The sequence below is a fragment of the Peromyscus leucopus genome, chromosome 6, assembly GCF_004664715.2.
Source record: "Peromyscus leucopus breed LL Stock chromosome 6, UCI_PerLeu_2.1, whole genome shotgun sequence".
Taxonomy (NCBI): Eukaryota; Metazoa; Chordata; class Mammalia; order Rodentia; family Cricetidae; genus Peromyscus; species Peromyscus leucopus.
Window position 1 is genome coordinate 4840194 of NC_051068.1, and position 25248 is coordinate 4865441.

General features: G+C 37.2%; 1 protein-coding gene across 3 annotated transcripts in view; it reads right to left on the minus strand.

Annotated features, from left to right (window-relative positions):
* Window positions 1-25248, minus strand: part of Naaladl2 (N-acetylated alpha-linked acidic dipeptidase like 2) — a 1293636-nt gene that overhangs the window by 892918 nt on the left and 375470 nt on the right. Inside the window, exon 1 of one of the 3 annotated variants that reach the window (XM_037207283.1) lies at window positions 21084-21766. The exons of the other annotated variants lie outside the window; for them this stretch is intronic. Within the exon in view, the coding sequence (XP_037063178.1) occupies window positions 21084-21126 (43 nt within the window). The 5' untranslated portion in view covers window positions 21127-21766. Of the gene's footprint in view, window positions 1-21083; window positions 21767-25248 lie in introns of those variants that run through there. 3 annotated transcript variants of the gene reach the window in all.

Here is a 25248-nt window from a genome sequence, read left to right on the forward strand (position 1 = left end):
CAATCAGTAATTTTCTATGTGGTAAGTTTATGGCATTTAATTATACAACCATGGTTTTTCTTTGAAGTACTTTATGTAGGTTTATTTTTGAAGATATTGTTAGGTTGTTATATATTATGACTTAATTGTAATGGCATTTTTAAAATTAGACACTAGACCAACTTTGATGGGCCCAGTGTGTCATTCTGTGTTCTTAAATTCATGCCTCCACCTACATTACACATACAGCTATTATTTAAAACTTGGGCAGAAGTTTCAGAAGTGACATAAAATAACTTTAGAGCTACACACATGTGAATCCTCTTATGTCAAGTGATTGGTAGTTCTAATTATGCTATACTATATTTGTTCACAATAAATTCATATTAAGAGCAAACCTCCTTTTTTTCTTATGAGGACAATCTATGCTGTTCTTTTTTTTTTTTTTTTTTTTTTTTGGTGATTTTTTCGAGACAGGGTTTCTTTGTGTAGCTTTGCGCCTTTCCTGGAACTCACTTGGTAGCCCAGGCTGGCCTCGAACTTACAGATATCCGCCTGCCTCTGCCTCCCGAGTGCTGGGATTAAAGGCGTGCGCCACCACGCCCGGCTATGCTGTTCTTAAATTATGCAAAAGTTTACAATCAGCTAAAATCCCCATTTGTACCTTCCAGCTGTAGTTCTCAATACTTTCTTCACAGGAGTCTCCTTCAATGGCTCATCCTTTCTCTGTATCACATATGTTTAAACACTTAGACACCAAAAGTTATGGCTCATTAATGGAAACAATGTAGTTACAGTACTGAGTAGAAATAACATTCAAATAAACATAAAACATAAAATCTGAAATGTAATAGAAGTTCAAACGAGATGTACTTAAAATGATGCTTTCCTGTCATTGCTATGGCTTGGCAGGACAAAGAGGGATCTTTTCTGAATGATGCTGCCAGAGCTGAGGACAGAGAAAGGTAATCTTTCTACCCCATATGCATCAAGTGTTGTTTTGAAGCTTGAGTCATTGTTAACTGGCTAAGCAAAGGTGGCAGCCTTTGGAGGTAGAGTCTTTACAGGGTAATTAGGTTTTGATGTATGTGGAGGAGGTCTGAGCTCCCATAGGAAGAATTGGTAGAAAACAACTTAATCCCCACTGCAAGGCCCCAGCATGGTGCCATTGTCAAATCAGAAACAGAGCCTTTCCCATGATCTGATTCTGCCAGTACCTTGATGGTATTCTATAGTGGGTAGCCATTCCAGCTTGGATCTGGAAGTTCCAACCCCCATTGAGACTCTGGCAACTGTCACACCTAAGAGGCAGGGCCAGGGGAGGCACCTGGAGACCTGAGAGCTGGATGGGCCAGCGCTCTCTCTGTGCGCTCTCTCTGTGCCGGGACGCTGAATGGTGAAGGTGGACTGTGCAGAGCTCCGGAGAACACCGCTGGATTGCGATACACCTTCCCCAGACCCTGAGACCTACCTTTCACTTAATTTGTGAGTAAGCCATTAAATAAATATCCTTTTAAATACGTGGAGTGGCCAAAATAATTTCTCCAATAGTATTCTGCTCAGAACTGTAAACAATAGATGTCTATTACTTAAACCACTAATTATGGGAGTTTGATATGGTAGCCCAAGTTAACTAAGTCAATACCCAGTTGTCTCTTCTCCAAAGCATCTTCCATTCTTCTCATCTCATAGAAGACTGCTCATAAAACCCAATATAATGAAAGACAGCAATGTGTCATGTTGATTCTCAGTCTGCAAAGTTCCAGACAATTCACAGTGATTGCAGATATTCCTACAGAAGTCAAGACTAAAACCTCAGCCACCCAGAAATCCTAATGGCTGTATCTACATAGCAGTGCTTGAAAAAGACAGTGCAAGTGAGATCACACACACAAATTTTCCTTCTCATTTGTATTATAAATCCCATCATTGTGTATATATTTAGGCTCGTTTGCTAGGAGGAAATTTAACACAATATTTTATGGCAATATATTATAATAAAAAACAGCAAAGAGGGGTAGAGACTGGTTAGTCTGGAAATAAAGGAAATGCAGGAAACAAGAGGAAGAGGAAAGACAAATTAAACCCTTCAACTTCAGTGGTTCTTACTGTCTCATTGTTTTGTTTTGTTCTAAGGGAGCCACAGAACAGGAAAAGAAATTTTATCCTGATACATAGAAAGAGAAAAAATATTATGCAATATTTTTGTGGGAAATTACATACCATTGTGCTATACAATACGCATGATTAAATTTAATCTTATTATATATTACATTTTCATACAATTCTCACCATATATATTTTATTTCCTTCAAGGAACTTAATATTTCTCTATTACTCAATCTTAAGTTAATTATCTGTATAATTTATTAAAAATATTTTCACAAGCAGCTTAGTATTTTTTCTGATTGTGTGCATACCTTTGTGCAAGTGGAGATTCATGTGTCTAGACTGGTAAATGGACACCTGTGTGTGCCAGTATGTGAGGCCAGATGTCAATCTCCACTGTCATTCTTCTGGGTTCGTCCACTTTGTTTATGGAGACAGTCTCCAATTGGCCTGGAACTCACAGTATAAGCAAACCAACTGACCACTAAACTGCAGGGGTCCATCCCTCTTCTCCTCCCCAGCCCTGAGATTAGAAGCATGCACCACAGTTCTTAGGATTTTTATACAGTACTGGGGAATCAACTCAGGTCCTCATGCTTTCATGGAAAGTACTTTAGCTATCTTCCCAAATTTTAATATTTTTATTTTTCCTAGGAATATTTTTCTCTATATTAGGTATATAGGTATCTCTTTTACTTTCAGTTTTAATGGTCTTTGTAAGTGAAAAACAGGGAAGTAACAATTTAGTCCCCACTAGCCAGATATTACTTTGATTTGATATTGTTTTTAATCAAATATTGATTTGATATGTTGACCAAAAATGTTCAAAAGTCTTTCTTATTAAGATAGTTATTACTGAGAAATATAAATCATTTATTAGAAATGGAAAAAGTTATTTGTAATAGAAAAAATACACCTGTGTCTCAGGAAAATATATTAATAAACATTAACAGAAATATATAAGGATGACAAGTGAATTCAAATTATATAACTTTGAATATGGAAAAAAATTAAAACATCTTGATACTGGGATTATAAATTGCTTTGAAAATACAATGAATTCCATATACCTTGTCTCTTATTAAATGTACATGAATATAGAAAACTTCATTCTGAGTCAATCTACTGGTAGTCCATGAATGGTATCTAGAAGCCCATATTTCTCTGTATTTATACTCAAATATTAGAATACATATATAGTAAGCAAATATTTTATCTATCATCCATAATTTACTTCTTTTAATTAAATAATAGATAAATCTGTAAGTTTGAGATGAATGTATTGCATTTATATTGCTTTGTTACATTTTAGGTTAGACATTCTACAGAAAGCAGGTTAACACAAAAGACTAAAAGTGTTCTTAAAATGAATTGGATGATGTTGGATTTTTTTTTCACAATTGTGAATTTCAACAAGCCAGCAATTACTGCACTCCTGACAGTTGAATAAGATGTCCAGTTGTCAGAAAAGATCACATCATCCAAGACAGGTGCTCCTTGATTCTACTAATAGAAATAGGACACTTGTAAAATATTAAACATATTAAAAAAAAACAACTGGGTTGCAAAGTCCTTCATTTATGTACACTGCCTGTCAAGGTTATCTTTCTAACTTAAGTGTTCACCTTAATGATGCCTTTACACACATATAGATTGCCCTTACACCCAGAACCTCAATATAATCTCTTGAGGCCAATTCTTGCCATAACATGCCATTTCCACAAAATGCCTGCAGTGGTATCACATGTGTTTTGTCACTCTGAACATTACAGCTGCTTTGCTATACCCCTGCTGCAATGCAACCTGTCAATTTGGCAGGCAAGAAGGCCAGGAAACCCCATGCTGCCTTCTTGTCCACTATGCAAGTATTTTAACTGGGCACATTAAGTATCAGTAGGGGAGAGAGGAATGGAGAGGCATTGATATTTAGTTCTCATGGAGGAGCAAAATCATTATGAGACCGTGGTGCCTTCCACAAAACCATCTCTTACCAAATGTGGTTAACAACTATGAAATGTGCTCATGTTCTGTCTGTTGAATGGGCACAAAGTCTTAACTGCATGGGTGCATATGTGTGGAGATGAAATGAAAATAATATACAAGCATCTATTACATCTGAACTGTAGCTGCCCTTACAAGTCTATGGCAACAGCAGGCTGGAAGCATGACTTAAGCCAGCTCAGAAAAGCAGTCATCACTCTGTCTAATGTTAACCGGGAATGTATGATAAGTTGATACGTGACGTTCTCCAGATGCTCTGGTCACGCCAATCCACCTTTGTAAAAGGGAACTCTTATCTTGAATACTCTCCCCATTTATTTGATTAGAAGATGTAGCAGATCTCACTTATTGTGCTTAAATATTCCTCTTCCCAAGCAGGATGCCGTGAATAAATACAACACTAAAACCTAAGTACTAAGAACCAGCATCCAATGTATAGTAGACTATCCTTCTTTTAAAAGTATACATTTTAATATAATGCCTAAGTCCCATGACTGTTCAAAATCACAAAAGTGTCAAAGACCCACTGTTTTATAAAATCACACACACACACACACACACACACACACACACACACACACACACACACACACACACACTCACACACACCCCTACCAGCTATACTATAATATGGTTGGGAGACAATCTGACAATCTTTGCTAACAGGTAGATGTTGAAGACTGAAACAAAAATTTAATTATAAAAAATTTTGCTTATATATTGGACTGTGTAAAAACTGCATGGAACATTATCTTTATGTAGATTGCATCTGTGATATGTGGGAAAGTTCCAGCAGATGGGAAATGACAGCCCTCAGACTCAGACATTGTTGGGAGGCTGGGTACGCAGCGTACTCACAATCCCAACACCCACAGGCTGAAGCAGAAGTACCACACATTTGAAGTCAGCCACAGCTACACAGAAAAGTTCTGTCTCAACTCCCAACCCTGAAAAAAATGTACACCTGCTTCTCTTTGTTGTCTCTTTATTTCCTGGTTGTCACCAGTGACAACTCATTGCCACACTCATTCCTACCAGATCAGCTCCTTTATCACAGATCTAAATACAATGCAACTAATCAACCATAGGTTGAGACCCCAACACCTCTGAACTGATATAAACCAGTATAAATTGATTATTACAGGTATTCTGTCAAAGGGATGTAGTATTAACTGACCCAATAGCAAATTCATTTGGTGCCATTAAATTTATATGTAAATCTATTTTCCTGAAAAGTTCTAAACTTGAGTTTCCTTGAGCTGAAAATGTCAGCTGAAGGATCCTATACTTAATGATGAAGAACACGAATATATGAAAGACAGATGTGGGTTTGAGCCCTGACTTTACCATTTAATACCAATATTGCCTAACAGAGCCTTCTGTGGAAGGGGAAATAAAGGATCATTCTCATACAGTGGATGTGACTGTTAAATCTTGCCATATATACTACTATTTATCATAATCTTTATCTTTAATAAAAGTTCAGCTAGGACTATTTATGCTTATTGTCACTCATAATCGTTATCATTGGAGGTGAATGTCTGCTTAATCTTAGTGGAATAATGTAATGATTTGAGGGTGAAAAATAGGGAATATTCACTTCTAAAATACAGTCAGAAAGTTCACTGCATTTCACACAGTTTTAAGAGACGTTTAAGTCGTGAGCTGGGCATGGTTGGTCACACTTCAAATCTCAGGTCTTTGGTTGTGGGTTAGAGGCCAGCCTGGACTATAGGAAACAGAGGAAGAAGGGGAACAAGGAGGAGGGATTTGCCAACAGGAGTGAAAGAAGAGAACCAAAAAGGACTTAGAAGTTCACAAACGTACGTTAAATGTTATTTTCTTCTTAGGTCTTTTTATTTCTCTATTAAAATAGAAAAGATCACCAAAATTACCATTAGAGAATGCCTAAAGCAAGATATGTGTTTCTTTATTTTATTTTACTTTTGATGTAACTGAGGATTGGCCCCAGGGTTTGGTTCATTCTGGATAAGCAAGTACCACTAAGCAATATCCCAGTTCTTGCTGAATATTTAGTTTTGAGACAAAGTCTCACAAGGTTTCTTAGCCTGGCCTTGAACTCACTTTGTAACTCAGACAACTCCTAAACTATGATTTTCCTGCCTCAGCTTTCAGGATAATTGGGATCACAGGTGTACCCAGGCCTTTCAAGGTAACATATTTCTTAACTCACATGTGTGTCTGGTCTGCAGAAAAATGTTCAGACATTATCTTTAAGCCATCAAACATTTTAGTTGCTCAAATACAACAACCAAGTGTTTATTGTGCCCAGTCTATTTTTGATTCCTTTGGAATTCTTCATTTTGAACCTATGTACAAATCTCCCTGGCCTTAGAACAAGAAAGAAAACACTTTCTGACACCAGATGCTGAAGATCAATAGCTATTTCCCAAAGTTTATAGCATAATTAAAATGTGTAGCAGGAATAATTTTCTCTTCAAACCCTAAGGTGAAGCCTAGAATTATTGACTGAGTCAATGTTACATGATGGAACATATTTTATTATGTTTATGGATAATATAAAGAAGTTTATGTCCTTTACATGTAATTTGTTAAGTTAGACACACCAGGAAAGAAATACCCTTCTTATCAGCAAAGCTTCCATTGTCTAAAAACCTCTTTAAGGTGTATTTAGTAGAGATAAATCTGTACTATTAATAATCGCGTATGGTCACCTAAAATTCAAAGAGAAGGTTAACAGTCAAAATATTCTTGAATTTAGCAGAACCCATTCGCTTCAAACTACTTCTGCAGGGCTTTATCACCTCTAATGAAAATGCCAAGAATGTAGGCAGGATGAGATTATCATGAGGTGGTGAATAGAGGTTGGACCAGCCGAGTCAGAATGAGCTCTGCAGAAAGCTCTGCAGACAGTGATTGCTTTAAGGCTCCCTGAGAAAATAAGTCTATCACCTATAAAACAGAGTATTCAAAAATCTCATTCTTTCTAGTAATAAGATTTAGTAGTTGCTAATTTTTACATGTGGATAAATGTGAAGTACTTGTAAAACTTTCTTAGAGTGTTCTGTTTTCCTTCTTTGCCAGGTCATTTAATGGTACAGCAGGAAACTATGGTGATCAAGAGGCAAACAAAAATACATCTTGATTGAATTATAGCTCTTTCCATTAGTGATGTTTAATTAAAATTTTGTTTTTCTATTTTCTTCTCATATTTTTATTTTTTAGATTACATATTGAAATTAAATTTCTGCTTGTCTTTAAAATTTCCTTAAAATATACAAATTCTGCCTGTGTAGAAGTCTAGCACTTATCACTTTGTTCCATTAGGTAAGCAAAAACTTCATCCTCAAAAAGAAGAAGGAAGAACATGGGTAGTTTCCAGAGAAAACAAGAATAAATTACTTGCATAAAAGAGGTAGAGGGGCATGAGGAATTACCTCATTTTACTCTTGGAATGCCAAGAATGAAACCTATATAAACAATGGCAAGCTTTGGAAGCTGGGAGCTTCTGAGGTCTCCTCATTTCTTTTTGACATTATAGGAGAAACCTGCAGTCAATACAACGCAGTATAGAGTCACTACCACCAGGGTATAAATGGCAGCATGGGAGACATCAAATAAGATTCTGTCATGAAAGTTCTCAAGCTTCCTTGACTCCTACACATCAGGTTCTGTAGCTAGGTATGACTTTATGATCACAGTAGGTTTTCTAGAAGGTGGTTAGTAAGAGTGAAAACTAATAAGTCATGCAGTTTACTCTAAGGTACCACAAAGCAGATATTACAGAGAACATACCAGTTCAGAGGATAAATGTGGTTAAAATGTTACTTTGACAGGCCTGGTGGTATACACCTGTGATCTCAATTATCCTGGAAGCTGAGGCAGGAGAATCACCACTGCAGAGGCTGCCTGAGCCACACAGTGAGTTCAAGTCCCAGGCTAAAATAAATACCTCAGTGTTCAAGCAGGCCTCAGGAGGTAGAACTCAAGCCACATGAACCTCTTGGACATCATTGCTGCTGCTGTTACTGTCATCTTCAGTTAGGCTTTCAGGACTCCTTAGAACCAAGAACCTTAGAACCACTGAGTCGCCTGGTCCTCCCTGGAGCCTAGAACCACACTACCTGCCTTCTCTGGCACCATCTGCTTTCTCAACCATCTGCTCTCTTTGAGAGATGCTGCTTCACACTGTATGCATCTTCCCCATCTGCATGGGACTTGGAGTCCAGATCACTGGTTTGGAATAAGGTGTTAGAATCGAGGTAAAATGCTGCCCAGTTGCTCTTCCTCGTATTCAGAAACAGGTACTTAGCACTGAAGTTCCCAAACATGACCCGTGAAAACTAATCCATCAGAATCTGGGCCAGGTCAAGTCAGTGAGATGCTATGCCCACAGAGATCACCATCAATATCCTCCTCCATTCTGGGCAGGACATAACTCACTCTCTTGCCATTCTTGTCCTCACTAAAAGCCATGATAGCAAGCGTACTTCATCTGCCAGTTCTCATGAAGACTAAGGAGGTTTCAGTGTGCACATTCATAGGGCCACCCAGCCAAGCATTGCAGATGTTCCCATTGGTGGTTATTGAAATGCCTGTCAGACTGGAGCATCCAGGACAAGCAGCACTGAAACTGTTTCCTAAAAGCTGAGCTATCCAAACAGGGCTCACACAAAATAAGAAAGATCTCCCTCTATCTTCCATTTCTTTTCATCAAAGATGTACAGAATCTCATCTATCTTCATGCCATGGGTTCTCAGTCATGTCTGAAAGGAATGAAAATGATGTGCTCCTCCTCCAAATGAACAGCTTGGTCTACCTGCCAGTCACTGTGCAGGTGTGAAAGCATATAAAACAACCTGATCAAGTCTTCATGGTTGGGCTCTGCAAATACCTCTCCAGGCCTACATATCCTAATTACCAGGTCCTATTGCCAGCACCAGCACATCCTGTGCAGCTTAGTTATGTTCATTGTGACAGGTTTTTTTCATTATTGATGATGAACTAATGGAATGACACAAATCTGTGAATGGATAAATACCAATTCAACCTTATTTTTCTTCCTTTAGGTAGAGGTGAATGGAAGTGGCCCTCATCATTCCAAATTTCATAGGATTGTCAACCCCATTCTGGATAGTATATAGTGGATAGTACATATGGTTACTATTGTAATGTTACACAAATGGAAAGACATTGTAAAAATGTATTACCAGTTAAGTATAGAGAATCCAATGTTTTCCCAAAGACAAATGGATTTGTATGAATGTATTTTCTCTTCTAGTTAGGTCCCAGAGTAGTAATATGTAAGTGAACATACAGAAAAACCAATAGAAAAAATATATCTCATATATATATATGTGTGTGTGTGTGTGTGTATGTATCCGCACATATATCACATACACACACACACACACACACACACACACACACACACACACACATCTCTATAAAATAGGGTGTAAATTTTGTTCTCATTACTTTCCCACATTCAGTAACTACCTCAACTCCTTCACTGGAGTTGTTGCTGACCTATACTCTTCATAATCTACCTTGGAGTCAACACCCTATATGGAGACCCACCAAGACTCTTGGGCTGCATGAACTGATTCACTAGAAGGATACAAGATACAAGCCATTTGGCAGGCACTCTCCCTCCCATTCTTCTCTGTAATTTAGTATATCTGGCATTCCACCCACCTCCTTCCTTATAGTTACTCTTGTGATAGGGCTGTGTGGCTCAGTGGTGGTACCATCTCCATCACTAGATTTTATCTCCCATAACAAAAATTAAAATAAATGCAATGGAATGCTATGTACAATTAATGTCCTCTTCTGCCTCTAAGATACCTCTTCTGCTTATTCTCTAACCAGAATTTGAGTTTTACTAAAGATAATTAATTAAAGATATTTAAGCATTAGGTTCAAGAGAAAGAGGCATTCAGAGAGAAAAGAAGGCACATTCCAGAGCATGGATGGAGCTTTCCAAAGCATGCCCTCTTTGATTCTGGTCGTCCTGAAATTCAGGTTTCTCATGACATACCTGCCTCCTAAAACTCCTGTTGATGTAACAGCCTTCTTTGTTCCCATTATCTGACCGTAGTTAGTTTTCAGGGACCTATTTTATGGCTCCTAAGTGCCTTACAGGTTGCCTCTGCAGCTGGGTCTCTTTCTGGAGCAATGCTGGGGAGTTTCAGATTATCATCTTTCTCAGCATTAATTCCAGGCTTGAACCACTGAGCCCCCACCAATCTAACCTTTTCATCTCTTCACATCAAACCTCTACTGTGCTTCCCTGAGAACTCAGACACATGAATCTTCTCTCTCACCTCCGACCTCATCTGAAATCCTCTCATTTCTGCTCAGACACTGGACATCTGCCATCTTCTCGTCACTCCTGTCAGTAGTGCCGTCTACCACGACACCTAGAAAGTGTCCACTGCTTGAACTTCATCCTAGGTCTTGCCTCATCATCACAATGTAAATCCTAGTCTTTGCACCAGGACACTCCTTATAAATTAAATACTCTTATTGGAAGTGGTTTCCTTATGTTTCTCTTTTCTAAACTGTATTGTCTAAGTCAGTTAAAAATACTATTCTCGCCAGGCAGCAGTGGCGCATGCCTTTAATCCCAGCACTCGGGAGGCAGAGCCAGGCAGATTTCTATGAGTTTGAGGCCAGCCTGGTCTACAGAGTGAGATCCAGAAGAGGAACCAAAACTACACAGAGAAACCCTGTCTCAAAAAACCAATAATAATTATAATAGTAATAAACTCTTCTTTTTTGTCAAAACCAGAAACCTTCAAGTTTATACTATTTCTTCTTTCTGCATTCAATACAAGCAAAATTTCAAATGACTCAGCTGTCTTTCAAATATAGTTTTATTTAGATATGGATTATGACATAGATTCAGCTCTTCATTACTATGAGATGCTGAAGACAAATTTGGAAATTAAAATAATGATGGTGTGCTGGCTATGATGACAGAGAAATATGGTTAAGTTATGTCCTAAGTACTGCAATTTACTCCTCATCTTCATAATCACCCATTAAGGAATATGTGGTTGATCTACACAAAATAAATAATCATATAAATACATTTTTCCAGAAAACTAATGATTTGTCAAAAGTCAGGACCAGTTTCCTCATGGCTATAAAATAATGTAGAATAGATCATAGTAAACAGTAATAGTGCTTCGATGCCTCACAGTTATCTGAAATATACTGTATTTAAAGGTAAAGGTATCACATTTGTCTCCTCCAAATAATCATATATACCCTGCACAACTCTTGTAGATCTTCTATTAGCTGTATAACCAATCAGCAACACCAGCAGCTCAGTCTTCTGTTTGTGCATTTGAAGACCCCCAGCATTTGATTCTCTATCAGTTTGTCTAGAGGCCATTTTGTTTCTCTCAGTCATTCATTTCTCTTGTTTCTCTCACTTATATAGTGACTGCTCATCCCAGGAACCCCAGTCAGTACCACTGTAGAGGAGAACCACAGTAATGGAGAGGAATAGATTATCCAACTTTGAATTACAAGTGACTACTTCAAATTTCTTGGAATAAAAACACACCATGCCATGTACTTGTCTTCTAAAGAAGGCTCTTTCAATTTTAAGACAGTGTTTATTTCTCAATGGCATTTTAGTTAACACTTACGTTTTTATTGATCATCATAAGTGCTGCTACTTTATGCTCAACTAATTTTCATGTTGAATAAATGTAAATCATAGGACGAACACTCTGAATTTTATGTTTGCTTTCTCTAAGAATATTGGATGTATTCTTGTTAAAAACACAGAGTACTGGTGATGGTTCTAGGCAAGAGAAGTACCACAGCAAGCCAGCCAGATACGGTCTTTCATCACAGGACAAAAGGTTGATGTAGAAAAACATGCAGTAAACAAATTTACATGAAAAGAAAAGGCCCATGGCAAAACATTAAGAGAAAAAATATCACACAGTGAGATAGAGCCTGGCAGCTTTAGCTCGGGTGCTTCGTCACTGAATCCCTGACACACACCCGGTAACTGAATGGCAGTAAGTAGGCAGAAGTTTCTGAAGGCACAACCAGTACCTACAGGTCTCAACATGGAGTCAGCCAGCATGCTGTTTTGTTTGAAGAGGAGAGAAGACTGAGACAGTTGGGAGACTCAAATAAGCTTTGTACATTTAATTTCTGTCCTAAGGGGCATACAAACTAGTTCTTTCAACTTTTTATGTAATTATACTCTTATGCCAATGCATATTTCATATAATGAATACTTTTTTCCTAAAACATTCTGTGACCTACATCTCAGTATTACTATAGATTGTCACTAAATTACCTCAAAGCACTTGGATAGATGTAATTTATTAGTTACTGAATTTTACATATACAAACAATATGTAAGATTTTCTGATCTGTAAAAAAAAAAAAAAAAAAAAAAAATGTTTTCCCAAAGAAATCTGTATAGGTAAAATAGAAAACTGAACAGAATAAAAGTATAATCCCTTTTATTATTTTCCTGGGGAGGAAAAACAGTACTATTCTTGTTAAATTTTCTTGTTTTATCAAAATTTTCTATTTTTCATATAGAAAATAAATACTTTGAGGCAGCAACATTACCTCACTCCATCTGAAGGTCATAGGTCAATTGCCTGCAAGTCAATGCCAATGTTCTCTTCTGTATTGATGTTCTCTACCCACCCTCCCCAACACATCTGCACACAACTTACAACCCGATCAGAACTCCAGGAAAAAGACACCACTCAAGCTATATATGCTTTTAATATCTTATATTTTCAAATGAAGAGTTAAGATATTCAAATGCTTAGATCTTCAAATTGTTTTTCATTTAGTTCTTCAGTGCCTAAAATCAAATCTGGGTTTTTAATTCATTCCAGGTAAATAGTCGAATATTGAGTCACACTTCCAAATCAAGTCTATATTTTCCATTTATCATTTTGATTTGTTTTACTTCCTTCTTTCCATGTTTACAACATATTTGAAAATTATCTGTATTTTTTTCTAACAAGTATGTGTGAGGAATATTCATTGTGATTAGGAACTTTGTAGTTCAAGATTCTGAAATGAATTACATAGTACTTTTGCTGTTTCTCTATCATTATTTTAAATAATACTCAGTACTGTCTAACAAATGCTTTTTTTTTTTTTTTTTTTTTTTTTTTTTTAAGTCAGGGCCTTATCCTGCTGTTTATTGTCTGACCAAGAAATCTGTAGATCTCTGGAATCATTTCACTGCATCTCAACCAATGCATATTAAAACCAATTTTATGTTGTTGCTTGGGAGCTTGAATGGAAACCTGTGAGTTATGCAGTAGTTGTCTGGAACATCTGAACATGTATTTCATATACACATTTAGGTCCTGTTGTGGTAACAGCATGTGTCGATTGTCAGGCAAGTACTTCCCCACCAGTCTACATCCGCAGTGCACAGATATGCTTTCTTACTTGTAGTCTGTGACAAAATAAGCTGGTATTGTTTTACAGCTTCGTTATTTGCAAAAAGTGGAAAAGAGAGAACAAAACAGAGATATATTTTTTATCTTCCTTCTGGGGGGGTTCAGTCAAACCCCTCCATTTTTTTATTTTTTGTTTTTCCCTTTTTGGCCATTAATTTCAATGTTAAGATTCTAGAGCCAATTAAAACCACTATTTCCAATATCGAAATACTATATTGAGCTACAGCTTCTTAGATGACTGTCTATGGGATGAAATACCAAGAATCATCAAGAAAGGAGGCAGATTCACCTCCATGGCAAAGTGCATTCCTCTCTGTCACCAAGAAATGTGGATGTGAAGGAGGATTTTTCAAGACTCATCAGTACTTAGTGGAAGATGAGACTTGTCTGTGGTTGCGTTACTGATTCATAAACAAAAGGAACATACAATACAGTGGTCCCTAAGGCTTTTCAGTATCTCATGCTCTATTTTCAAAGGAAGTCTTTTTCTTTTTCTTTTTTCTTTTCTTTTCTTTTCTTTTTTGAGAAAACAAAGAAATCACATAGCTGGACCTTGAGAACATAATCATTTCTCAGATCCTAAGTCCCACAGCAAAGGTGACTGTATTGTTTTCAAGGTGGACACTCATCTGTATGCCTATTGCATTGCATTCACTGTTGATTGCGTTTTTCTTTTGGAATGTTTGAGCAGATAAGATTTTATGCATTTTCTTTACAATACACTCATGTGTACAGGGTCATGGTAGAGCCTGAACTTCACTGATCAGAGCTTTAGAGGGTATAGATATCCTGCTTTTCAATAAAAATTACTAAAGCATTTATGAAAGCAACTTCTAACACATTTAGCTGTGAGGGTGATTAAATATATCTATCAGTAGAGCAAGCAAATGGGCCTGCCAAATAAAACTGTTTACATGTCCTTTTCCTGAAGAGGGATTAGAAGCTCGGGGCTCAAGTGAAGCCCAGTACCCTGTTCCATGTTCATCCTAATGACATTTCCTTTGCAAACTTGTCAGCTGCCCATGTCCCCTCCACCTGTAAACCAGGTGTAATACTTTCTAATAATAAGCCAACAACATGCTTAGTTAATAATCCTTCCAAAATTAACTGTGATTAAAAAAAAGAAGGTTGGCTCACAGTCCTACTCAATTACTTAAATGTGTTTAAACTCTTTCCAAAATCCAGAGAATAGAACAGAATGTAATAATTATATGGTATTTATACACATATAATCATCAGATTAATACCGCATCCTTTGTTCCACTCCTGAAAGGGAATGGAAGCAGATTCAAAGACAGGGAACCCCTTTTAAATACATGAAAAAATTTAATTGCATTATTATTGATAATAATGGTTAAATGATCACAGCATAGTGTATGTATATAGCACCTTTTCTTCGAGATTTTTGTAGAGATTTTAACCAAAAGAAAATGTTTCCTATTAAAACACTCTCAGGGCCATAAAATATCATTTCAGTCAAAGCTGTGTCTTTCATATGAGCTAAAAGTCCAGGAACACTGTATCCTAAAGCAATTGAAAAATTGCTTCTCCCTCAGCACCAGGTTTTAACTAAATATCATGCTATTAACCAACTTTACTTCATGTTCCAGTTAAGGTATTGCTTGTCAATCTATTTCAAATAAGGTCCAGATTCTATTTCTACTTAGAAAGACCAAAGAATCAGAAGATAGCTCCTCAGCTCAGCTGCGTTGATCTCATTATTTCTTGTATTATACTTCAAATGTCATCCCCTAATCTCATTTCCCTGCCCCAGGATTCTTGTTGCTGAGAACATCCTGAAGCCGTTTTCTCACGTGTTCTTGCCTAGGGGCAGGCTTATTTAACTAGGATACATGTGGGGTTTTAGCACTTGGCATTTTTAGTTGTATCACTGTCTCCAAACATGTTCAATACTGTTCTCAGGTTATGAGAACTTCTAGAAAGCTGCAGAAAGTTTCAACTCTGAAGAGCTCTGCTAAATCAGTAAAACATCCCAACCCCTAAGTATCTCTGCTTTTCAATGTTCAATCTCTATTATCTATCTACCAAGACAGGTGTCCACCTATCTTAATCTAGCCTTAAGAGCAGCAGGAGCCTCTGTCACATAACAATGATAGGTTAAAGGAGAGTTCCTTGCACCTGTCTTAATTTAGACTGTTGTTAAAATTCGACAAGAACCAGGAGCCAACTGGAAAGTCTTCCTGGGGCTTCAGAAACCGTTCTAGGTACTTACAGGCATGGTTTTCAGTGGTGAATGCTGAGATCCCTTCCCACCATGCACAGTAAGTATGCACACCAAACCAGTTCAGCAGGTCGGAGAATGCAGTTCTGCTACCCTCAGGCTGCACCTCCCAGCCACAGACACCAAGGCACCTAAGTTCTTCCTAGACTCCTTTGTTATTCTTCTACTAGCCAGAAAGAAACAGCATTGTTTCTTAAAGCATGCTATGAGAAACACCCCATGGGTTTCAGATGACTTCTGGTTGAAAGGTTTAACTAAATGTCTTAAAAGTGACTGTGCTTACCACGTAGTCAAGCAGAAAGCCAAGACTGGGAGGTCCATGCCCATCATAGCCTGAGTCCAGGACATTGTTTTCCAGGTCATAAATACAAAACCTAAAATATGTCACTGTTGAAAGCACTTGGAAGACTGGCTTTCATTGTGGATTTGGAAAGTAAATGCTTCTAGAAAATAATGCCCCCAAATCTTGAATAAAATTACAGGCTCTGAGTGGTTACAGTGGAGACTGAAATTCTGACAAATGCTTCTGTGAAAACAAGGACACTTTTTCTCAATTTCATAGGATTTCTGTTTCCTACTCCACACAATGTATCTACTGGACTCCATGTCTTCCAAGCTCTCCTCTGGCCTGACTCTTCTCATGCTCTGCTCTCCAGAGCTGCACTGTCTCTCACAGGGCTCAGCCAACTCCTCTGGACTCAGAACAGTGTTTTGTTTTGTTTTGTCTTTTCCTCCCTGCTGAGCCCTATCCTTTTATAGACTGTACATAATTGTTTCCTAGAACTAGAGAACAAAGAGGAACCACGGCAGGAAAGAGAGCTGCTATTCCAAGCTCCCAGAGAACCCACACTGCTGTGAGGCAAGCAACTGGTAGACTGGGTATGTGTAGAGGGGCAGAGGAGACTCTCCACTCAAGACTTCCTCTCACCTGGTGAGAGCTCAGAACTCAGCAATATGTTTTACTCGGTAATCTCCAGGGTGAGTTATTATGCCATGCCCTTTACAGGGAGACTTGGAAATGTGTAACTAAGGATAAAGCCTGAGAAACAGCTCAGAAAAGTTCACAGGGGCTGATTCTGAGGTAGGAGTGATCAGGCAAGCTCCATAAACCGGGTGATCACACAGTCTTTATCTTCTTCACAGTTTTTCTTCATTCTTTCTTGTTTGTTAAGAAGATACATAGAGAAGCAGAAAATGTAAGCCATTCATGGAAGAAAAGAGGTGTGGGGAATCCTGGACTACAGCATCTTTTAGGTAGTTGGTAAAGGAGCTGCACTTCACCCAGTCACTGACCAATGGCTTCCACTCATGCTCCAGACCAACAGGCAGATAGACAGCTACACACAAAATACAAGAAAATGGTTCTTCCACTCCTCAGCAAATAACAGACACATGCCTGCTCTTTATGACCCACTATCATATATGCTATTCATAGTTGTCATTCTGTCTTAACATACACAATTCACACTTAAATCCTGGGAATATTATGTACATCTATCATAAAATTCATATCTTAAATTCTCTGTCTGGCCACTCTGATATGGAGACTCAAAGAAATTGCTTTTCGTGTTTGGAAAGATAATTAAAATCCTTTCATATTAAACTCAAGATAGAATTGGATTAACTTAACTACAAAAGCCCAGTTTCCCATGCTGTTGAAATATGAAAGATCAATAGTGTCTGGGCTTCAGTAACACGAACATGTACAACCAGGTACTTGACTGTGCCATGTGTGTGTGTGTGTGTGTGTGTGTGTGTGTGTGTGATTTATACATTTTATACATATGATAGATGTACTATATTTGTGCTATTTCATGAATATACTATATATATTATATATAAAGTACTATATTAAATAAGTACTGCTATATATGTGTATGTATGCATATATACATACATATGTACATATATACACACACACACACACACATATATATATATATATATATGTATACATACATGAAATACAAGCAAAATGAAGAATCTGATATATCTATGGCTAGCACTTGACCAAAGGCTATTTTGTGCTGCTATAATATAATGAAATAGACTGGGAATTTATAATTAGCACTACTCTACTATTCACAGTTCTGAAGAATAGGAAGTCCATGATCAACTGTATGCATTTGGCATCAAGTTCTTGCTGCATCTTCACGTGGCAGAAGGTAGAAGGGTAACAGGACATCAACAGCCTTTCCTATAGTGGCATTAACCTACGTAAGATAGTAGAACACTCATAGCACACACACCTCCCCACCCGGGCCGCCTTCTGTCAAAGATACATTCCAACCAACACGTTTTAGCCATATATTTATACTCTAGCACCCTCCATTTCTGCCTAGAGATGGTCCAGCATATTCAGTAGTCTACATAAATCTTCAGAAAATTATTAAAGATACATATAAGGACTGTAGTAATAATAATAAAAGATCCTCAAAGACAAATACTTGTCATTCAGCTATGGATTTCATGTCTGAAGAACAAAACCTGAACATAGTATTTCAAACAGAAAATGCCCATTTTCAAGTAACTTGGGAGTTTTAATTTTTCTTTCTTTCTTTTGAAACAGGGTTTCACACTATAACTTAAGTTATCCTGGGACTCACTGTGTAGCCCAGGCTAGTGTAAACTCTTGGCACATCTCCTACCCCAGCCTTCAGCCTTACAAGGGCTGGAATTACATTGGTGAGTCACCATGACCAGCTCAGAATAATTTTTTAAAAATATGTGCTGTTAAGTAAAAGACAAAATTAATCTTTGAAAATACTTTTATTCCATTTATTTTCATCATTTTGAAATTCAGTTTCAGATATAGGACTGGGCATTGACAATATAACATTAGGGTATTATGTAGATGAAGACTCTAGGTTTTATTTGATTCTATAGGTAGTAGGCAAATAGCAAAATATCTTATCTTTATACACATAAGTAAAACTAGAAATTATCCCTACATTGATTTATTTATTTTGTAAATAATTTAGAAATAGTACAAAACACTGAAGTTCCTTTGCTCCCCAATAGCTCTCAAAGGTATTTGTTCTCATGTGAACCAGACTGAAATGACAGCATGTCAACACTCCAAGAAGCTAGGTCTGAACTCTCCGTAGACCTGCCAAGGTTACAACTGAACTGAGATAAGATTAGAAGAGGACAGGGGACGTGTTACTAAAAAGTCACTGAGACCCACCTAAAGGAAAAAATGACCCATGTTAACCAGATCCACAGGGCTCTCCGACTTCCATGGGCCTGCAAGGCCAAGAGCATTGTTCTCCAGCATGAACCACAGCAGTAAGCCGACTCAATGCATTCCTCCTTTTAGGTCAAATCTGTACATGTTTTCCTGATGTATGCGGATTATAAATTCTGAAAGTGGTATATTTTGTACACATATAACAGGATATATGTGTGTATACATACACACACACACACACACATATATATAACAGGATATATATGGAAAAAGTATATACATACACACACACATATATATGTGTATATATATATATATATATGGAGAATGGGAAAGCATACTCTGTCAGAAATGTAGTATGGAAGTATGAGAAAAAGGGAACAACAGCAAACAATCTATATTCCCGTGCTCGGACTCAAACATACTGACTGCTGTCCCCATACACAGAGGTGGTGAAGGTGTGGGAGAGGTATGTTCCTCCTACATTTATGTTCACCCTGTTCACTGCACCAGCAGAGCCTACAAGAGGCTCTCAGACACCAGCAGCCATCTATATTTTACAGAGAATCAATTTATGAAATGCCTTATAATCCAGGCGTCTCTCTCATACTTTTCCAAGGAATACTACTACTTAGAGTTAAGATATATACATATATGTATATATGTGTGTGTGTATAATATTATATATATGCATGTATATCACCTCATGTATATGATATATATTATACCTCTTGGTTAATAAAATTAATACAAATAAATTATTCTCACAATCATTCTAAATGAGACTTTCTGGTAAATGAGTCTTTAAATCTAAATTAGATTCATCAGATAATGTTTTTATTAATTATAATTACGAGCATTTTTAATAATAGCATTTTACACAGTATTCCAAAAGGTAGTCTAGAAAAGATACAAAGATATAAAAATAAGATTCTATAATTCTTAAGCAAGTATAGTGAAGATTAATGAAACAAAAAAATTCAGTAATTTATCTGTAAATTGAATGATGTACTTTAATTATCAAGCAGGTATAAACCATCTGCTTTTTGTTCTCAACTGTGTTATATTTCACAGATGTATGCTTATTTTATTTTATTTTTGAGACAGGGTTTCTCTGTGTAACAGCCCTGGCTGTTCTGGAACTTGCTTTGTAGATAAGGCTGGCCTCAAACTCACAGAGATCCACATGCCTCTGTCTTCTGAGTGCTGAGATTAAATCCATGTGCAGCTATTTTGATTAGTTTATCTGAATGAAGATTTTAGTATTTTACAAATTTTTTGCTGACAGTTTTTTTTTATAATTTCATAAGAATAATCTAAACAAAAAGCAATTATCAAATACATTTTAAAAATTATGTTCTGATCAAAATTTTATTTTATAAAGCTGGTAATTTTCCAGAGTAGAATAATAGAAACATTGCAAAAAATACTAGGGGAATTTTTTATTAATTTATTTTCTGAGAAAAGAATTTCACAAAAAATATAATAAAAAAAAGTAAAAACAAGGAAATGTGTGAGCCACCCTGTTCTTGTTTCCAAGAAATTAAGCATGGTTGCCTAGTCTAGCCAAAGTCAATAAAGCCAGCCCTTCAAAGGGCAAAGGTATCTGATTAAGTAAGACATGTAAAATAAACCACTCCTCCAGCTGATAAGCTGGCCCTCTGAGACGGTTTTCTTCATTTAAAGACTGGAGTTACACTGATTACAAGGACACTTAACTTGTAAACCTAAGTGATAGCGATGACAGTGCTTGATTACAAAAAAAATCCACGTGTACACACAAAAATAAATATCCTGCCAGTGCTGGGGAAAGCACCCCTGAAAACCCACCGGAGCCCAGAGACACCGTCTCCATTGTCACACGGATTACAGGGTTTTATCTACTTTCCACTAGGCTTGTGCTCCTCTGTTAAAGGAGCGAATGCAGCAGCCACAACATCCACCTTCCACTTAGCAACAATCCCCGCTCCCTACCTGCTCCTCAGAAATACCTCAAAACTCATTGGTGACACATGGACAGAAGCACACACGCGTGCAGGCACACGTACACACAGAGTTAACAACACTGCTGAAGTTTCTGATTGAGAACATTTCAAAGGCTGTTGGCACTTACCTTGCAAAGACATGTTAGGTAAGCCAGCTTCATTGTCTCCCATTTTATTCTTTCTTTGTAAAGAGCCCAGCAGTTTCGGGTTGTGTCAGCTACCCCGCAAGCCTTGTGACCTTCTGACTTGCTCCAGTAATATTGTAACAGTACACTACCGGCTTTCTCCTGTGAATAATTACCATTTGGCTTCCCGAGTTACCCAGTCTTGCAGGACCTGTTTTACTATGAAGTGAGCTCACATGCTTTCTTCCAAAGTCCTGCTACCAACCTGCTTCACAACACAAGGCTTTGTTTCAGTTTGGATATAGACTCTTTCCCGTGTTGGTGGTATTAACAACACGCCATGATTCAGAGACAATTTTTCTCTTCTGTCTTTTTTGTTTGCTTGTTTTCTTTTCTTTTTAGTGTTCTAACTCTGTTTCTCTTAGAGATATATAATAAAAATTTAAGTACAGTATTATCTCAATAGAGGAAATGAACAGCATCAGAACCTGTGTTGTACAGTTGAGTTATGATATAAAATGGAGTAATATCAATATCAGGAAATGAAGATGGAGATTAAAAATAATGTGTGACTCTACTAAACACTGAATGATGGATGATGAACATAAAATAAGGAACAATTCTCCTTCCTCTTTCTTTTCCTCTTCCCTCTTTCCCTCTTTCTTTCTTTCTTTCTTTCTTTTTTTTTTTCTTTCTTTCTTTCTTCTTTCTTTCTTTTCTTTCTTTCTTTCTTTCTTTCTTTCTTTCTTTTTTTCTTTCTTTCTTTTTCTTTCTTTCTTTTTTTTTTCTTTCTTTCTTTCTTTCTTTCTTTCTTTCTTTCTTTCTTTCTTTCTCTCTCTCTCTCTCTCTCTCTTCTCTTCTCTCTCTCTTTCTCTCTTTCTTTCTTTCTTTCTTTCTTTCTTTCTTTCTTTCTTTCTTTCTGTCTTTTGGCTCAGGTAGAAAGAGACACAAGCTGTTGTTTGACACCAGGTATGCCTACATATTTATTCATTGTTTTATTCACTTATCATTTGTTCCTTTTTTAAAGAAATGGTCACACTATGTAGCCCACCTGGCCTGGAACTTGTGCTTTCTGTACTCTCTCCCAAGTTCTGAGATTTCAGCTAGGTGTCACTGCACAGGACTTAACAGGGAGATTTAAATAAGTTATTTCAGACTGAGTGAGTGTGGTGACACACACCTTCAATGCCAGCACTAGGGGAGCAGAGGCAGGTAGAGCTCTGTGCCTTTGAGGCCAGCCTGGTCCATGTAGCAAGTTCCAGGAGAGCAAAAGCTCATTGTAAAATGTTGAAAGAAAAAAAAGTTAATCCGTTCAGTCATAGAGACCAGTCCTTATTTGCAAGGATTACTGATATTCACGTATTTTTATAACAGGAAATAGAGTTAACTGACAGTAGCTGCTGTACCTCAAGGAAACACAAGCTCTAAGATGAGCCATAAATTGGAATTTCATCTTTAATTTATAGTTTGCAAATGACAGTAGAAATTCATAAAATAATGGGGATTTATTTGAATTTCCACTTTCTCCCTCTTAGGTTCTTTGACTCTTGGCTTTCACCAGAAAAATAAGAAATATATATACATAATACATGACTCGGTTTCTTCCTTTAACATCTCATGCACGTTTACAAGTAATCTGTATACCATGTTTGCTAGCTTATTAAGGCAATGTCTGATTTTATAATCAGTCTATATAAGCATCAGTAATGGCTAGAAATTACCTTCAAATGTATTAAAAATAAAGGAAAAGTAACATTAAAATAATACTCCGAATTCAGTGTTTCTTTTTTAACATTTATTTTATTGATATTATGTGTATGTATGGGAGTGTCTGTTTCTGTGTGTGGGTAGGTGCATGTAAGTGCAGCTGCCTACACAGACCAGAGGTTTCAGATCCCCTACAGCTGGAGTTCTAGGCTGTATTGAGCCATCTGAAGTGGGCCTGGAAACCAAATTCTGGTCCTCTTTAAGAGCGGTAGAGTGTCTTCAAAGCTGGGCCTTCTCTCCAGCCCTACATATCAATGTTCTATGCTGATTTTACCATTTATCTTTCACTTCCTTTCTCAGATGAGGATGCCAGACAACTTACTATCAAAGCCTGACTCCTACGGGTAAGCCAGGGCATCTGGTTCTAGTCATCCAGGCTTAGGTATGCTTCAGAACACAGTACTCCTGCTGAGTACAGTTGCATATCTTGACATATGCACCATGCTGCAAAATTTACCAAAAGCAGGCTGAAATTGAAAGTTTGCCAGTAGAATACTATAATAATCATATTCTGACTTGATGGTCACAGGAACAACATGTATGTTAATCTTCGCTCTCTTTAACGAAGTTGGAAATGTATTAACATTACTGCCCTTGGCACCTACCATGAGTCAGTAAGGGTACAGCATGCCATTATATGTGCATTGGTTTATGGATTAAAACATGAAGCAGGTTACAGTGAAAGTAGAACACAGTACTCTTGTTCTTGATCCAAGATAGTAGCATAAAAATCCTATCAGAAACCACAAAATCTCAACAATACACCAGTTCAGTGACAGCACCCTGCACAGCTACCCCCGCCTTTTCTCTCTGTCTTCCACGCTTTTGCACATGCTTGGAAAGCTTCTTTCAGGGAAATGACTGCTGTTGCTACTGGTGATGTATATGTACATCTTCATGTGTACACATATGTATTTATTGGCTTGTATGTGTGTAGTCCAAAAGGTATCTTACCAAATAAATTTCTACCTTATGTTTTGAAGCAGGGTCTCTGACTGAAGGAGAGAACTTGTCCTGTCTCTGCTCTCCAGGGGCGGATTGCAGATGCACGCAGAGCTCACTTGTGATGTAGGTGCTGGAGATCTGTGTACATGCTCATTCTAATATGGCAGATCTTGAGCCATCTCCATAGTCTCTGACTTGTCTTTGAATAACCAAAATGTTTTCTACAATCCTAGAAAATTTTCTTATCTACTGTTCACATGACTAACTTATTTGCAAAAGTTCTTGTGAAGCCCCTTCTGGATTGAGTCCCTTTGTGACATCCTACACGTCCTTCTTTCATGACGCTAAGGGTTTTTCTTTCTTGATCCTGGTCTCACTGTACTGTCACACATGCTTTTAAGATTGCACACCTACTCAGCACACATCCAGCATGCATTCATCAAACGTAGAAAATTCATGAAATTGTTACCATCAGGGTACAATAAATGGTCACAAAATAAAGGAGGGCAGAAGTGAGCTTTAAAACAGTAGAGGGCATTATAGGTGGGGAAATGCCAGTGCTCGAAATTAGTCAGAGCTGGGGAAGTAGGAAGATGTACTTGTAGAAGAAAAAGTTGGAATAGTGATGAGAAAAAGATGGGACAATTATGGGTCATTTAAAAGGGTCAAAGGGAGATGTAAAGAGCAAAGATAAAATTCAATTCTTTAATTGAAATGTAAGCATCAGCACACAGCACACATACACAGACATGGGCATACACATTAAAGCACAGAAAGGAATGTCATGGGATCATTAACCTATCAGCTTCATTTGATGCCAAGGAAAACTGACAATTGTAAAAATTTTCAAGAAAATTATCTGAATTTTGAAATGCTCTGAATCAATGTACTCTGAACAATTTCCATAATTATGGTAGCCTTGCAAGTTTTAGATGCCAAAATTAAAGTGTCTAACTACATCATTTAATCCTGAAACAGAGTCCAAGGAAAGTTGGAAAAGAAGAATATAATCATTGTTACATTACATTCAGACTAAAGGTTTATCTATAAACTACTCATAGAGGAAAAATCAATGTTAGAGATTAAACTTGTATGAGATCAAATATGAAAGCACTTACGATTATCTGGTTCTGATTTTGAAGGAAGACATATGTTAGAATTTGAAAATTCTCAAGTGAGTCATGAGATATAAGACACCAGCTATGCCAATCATTACAAATCTTGATAATTCAACATACCTACTAGTTTTGTCAATACAGAAGAAATGATTTTATCCATAAAGAATAAATGAGATAAATAATTTGATTAAGACCATGTATTTGGAATATTAATGTTATAGAAAGGAAGGTAGAGAAAGTGATTAGAACCCTTGAACAAGAATATTTCTAGACTAAGTTATGACAGGACAAATTATGTGCTCCAGGGACTGGATCAGATTTGACAAAAGTCTAAAGAG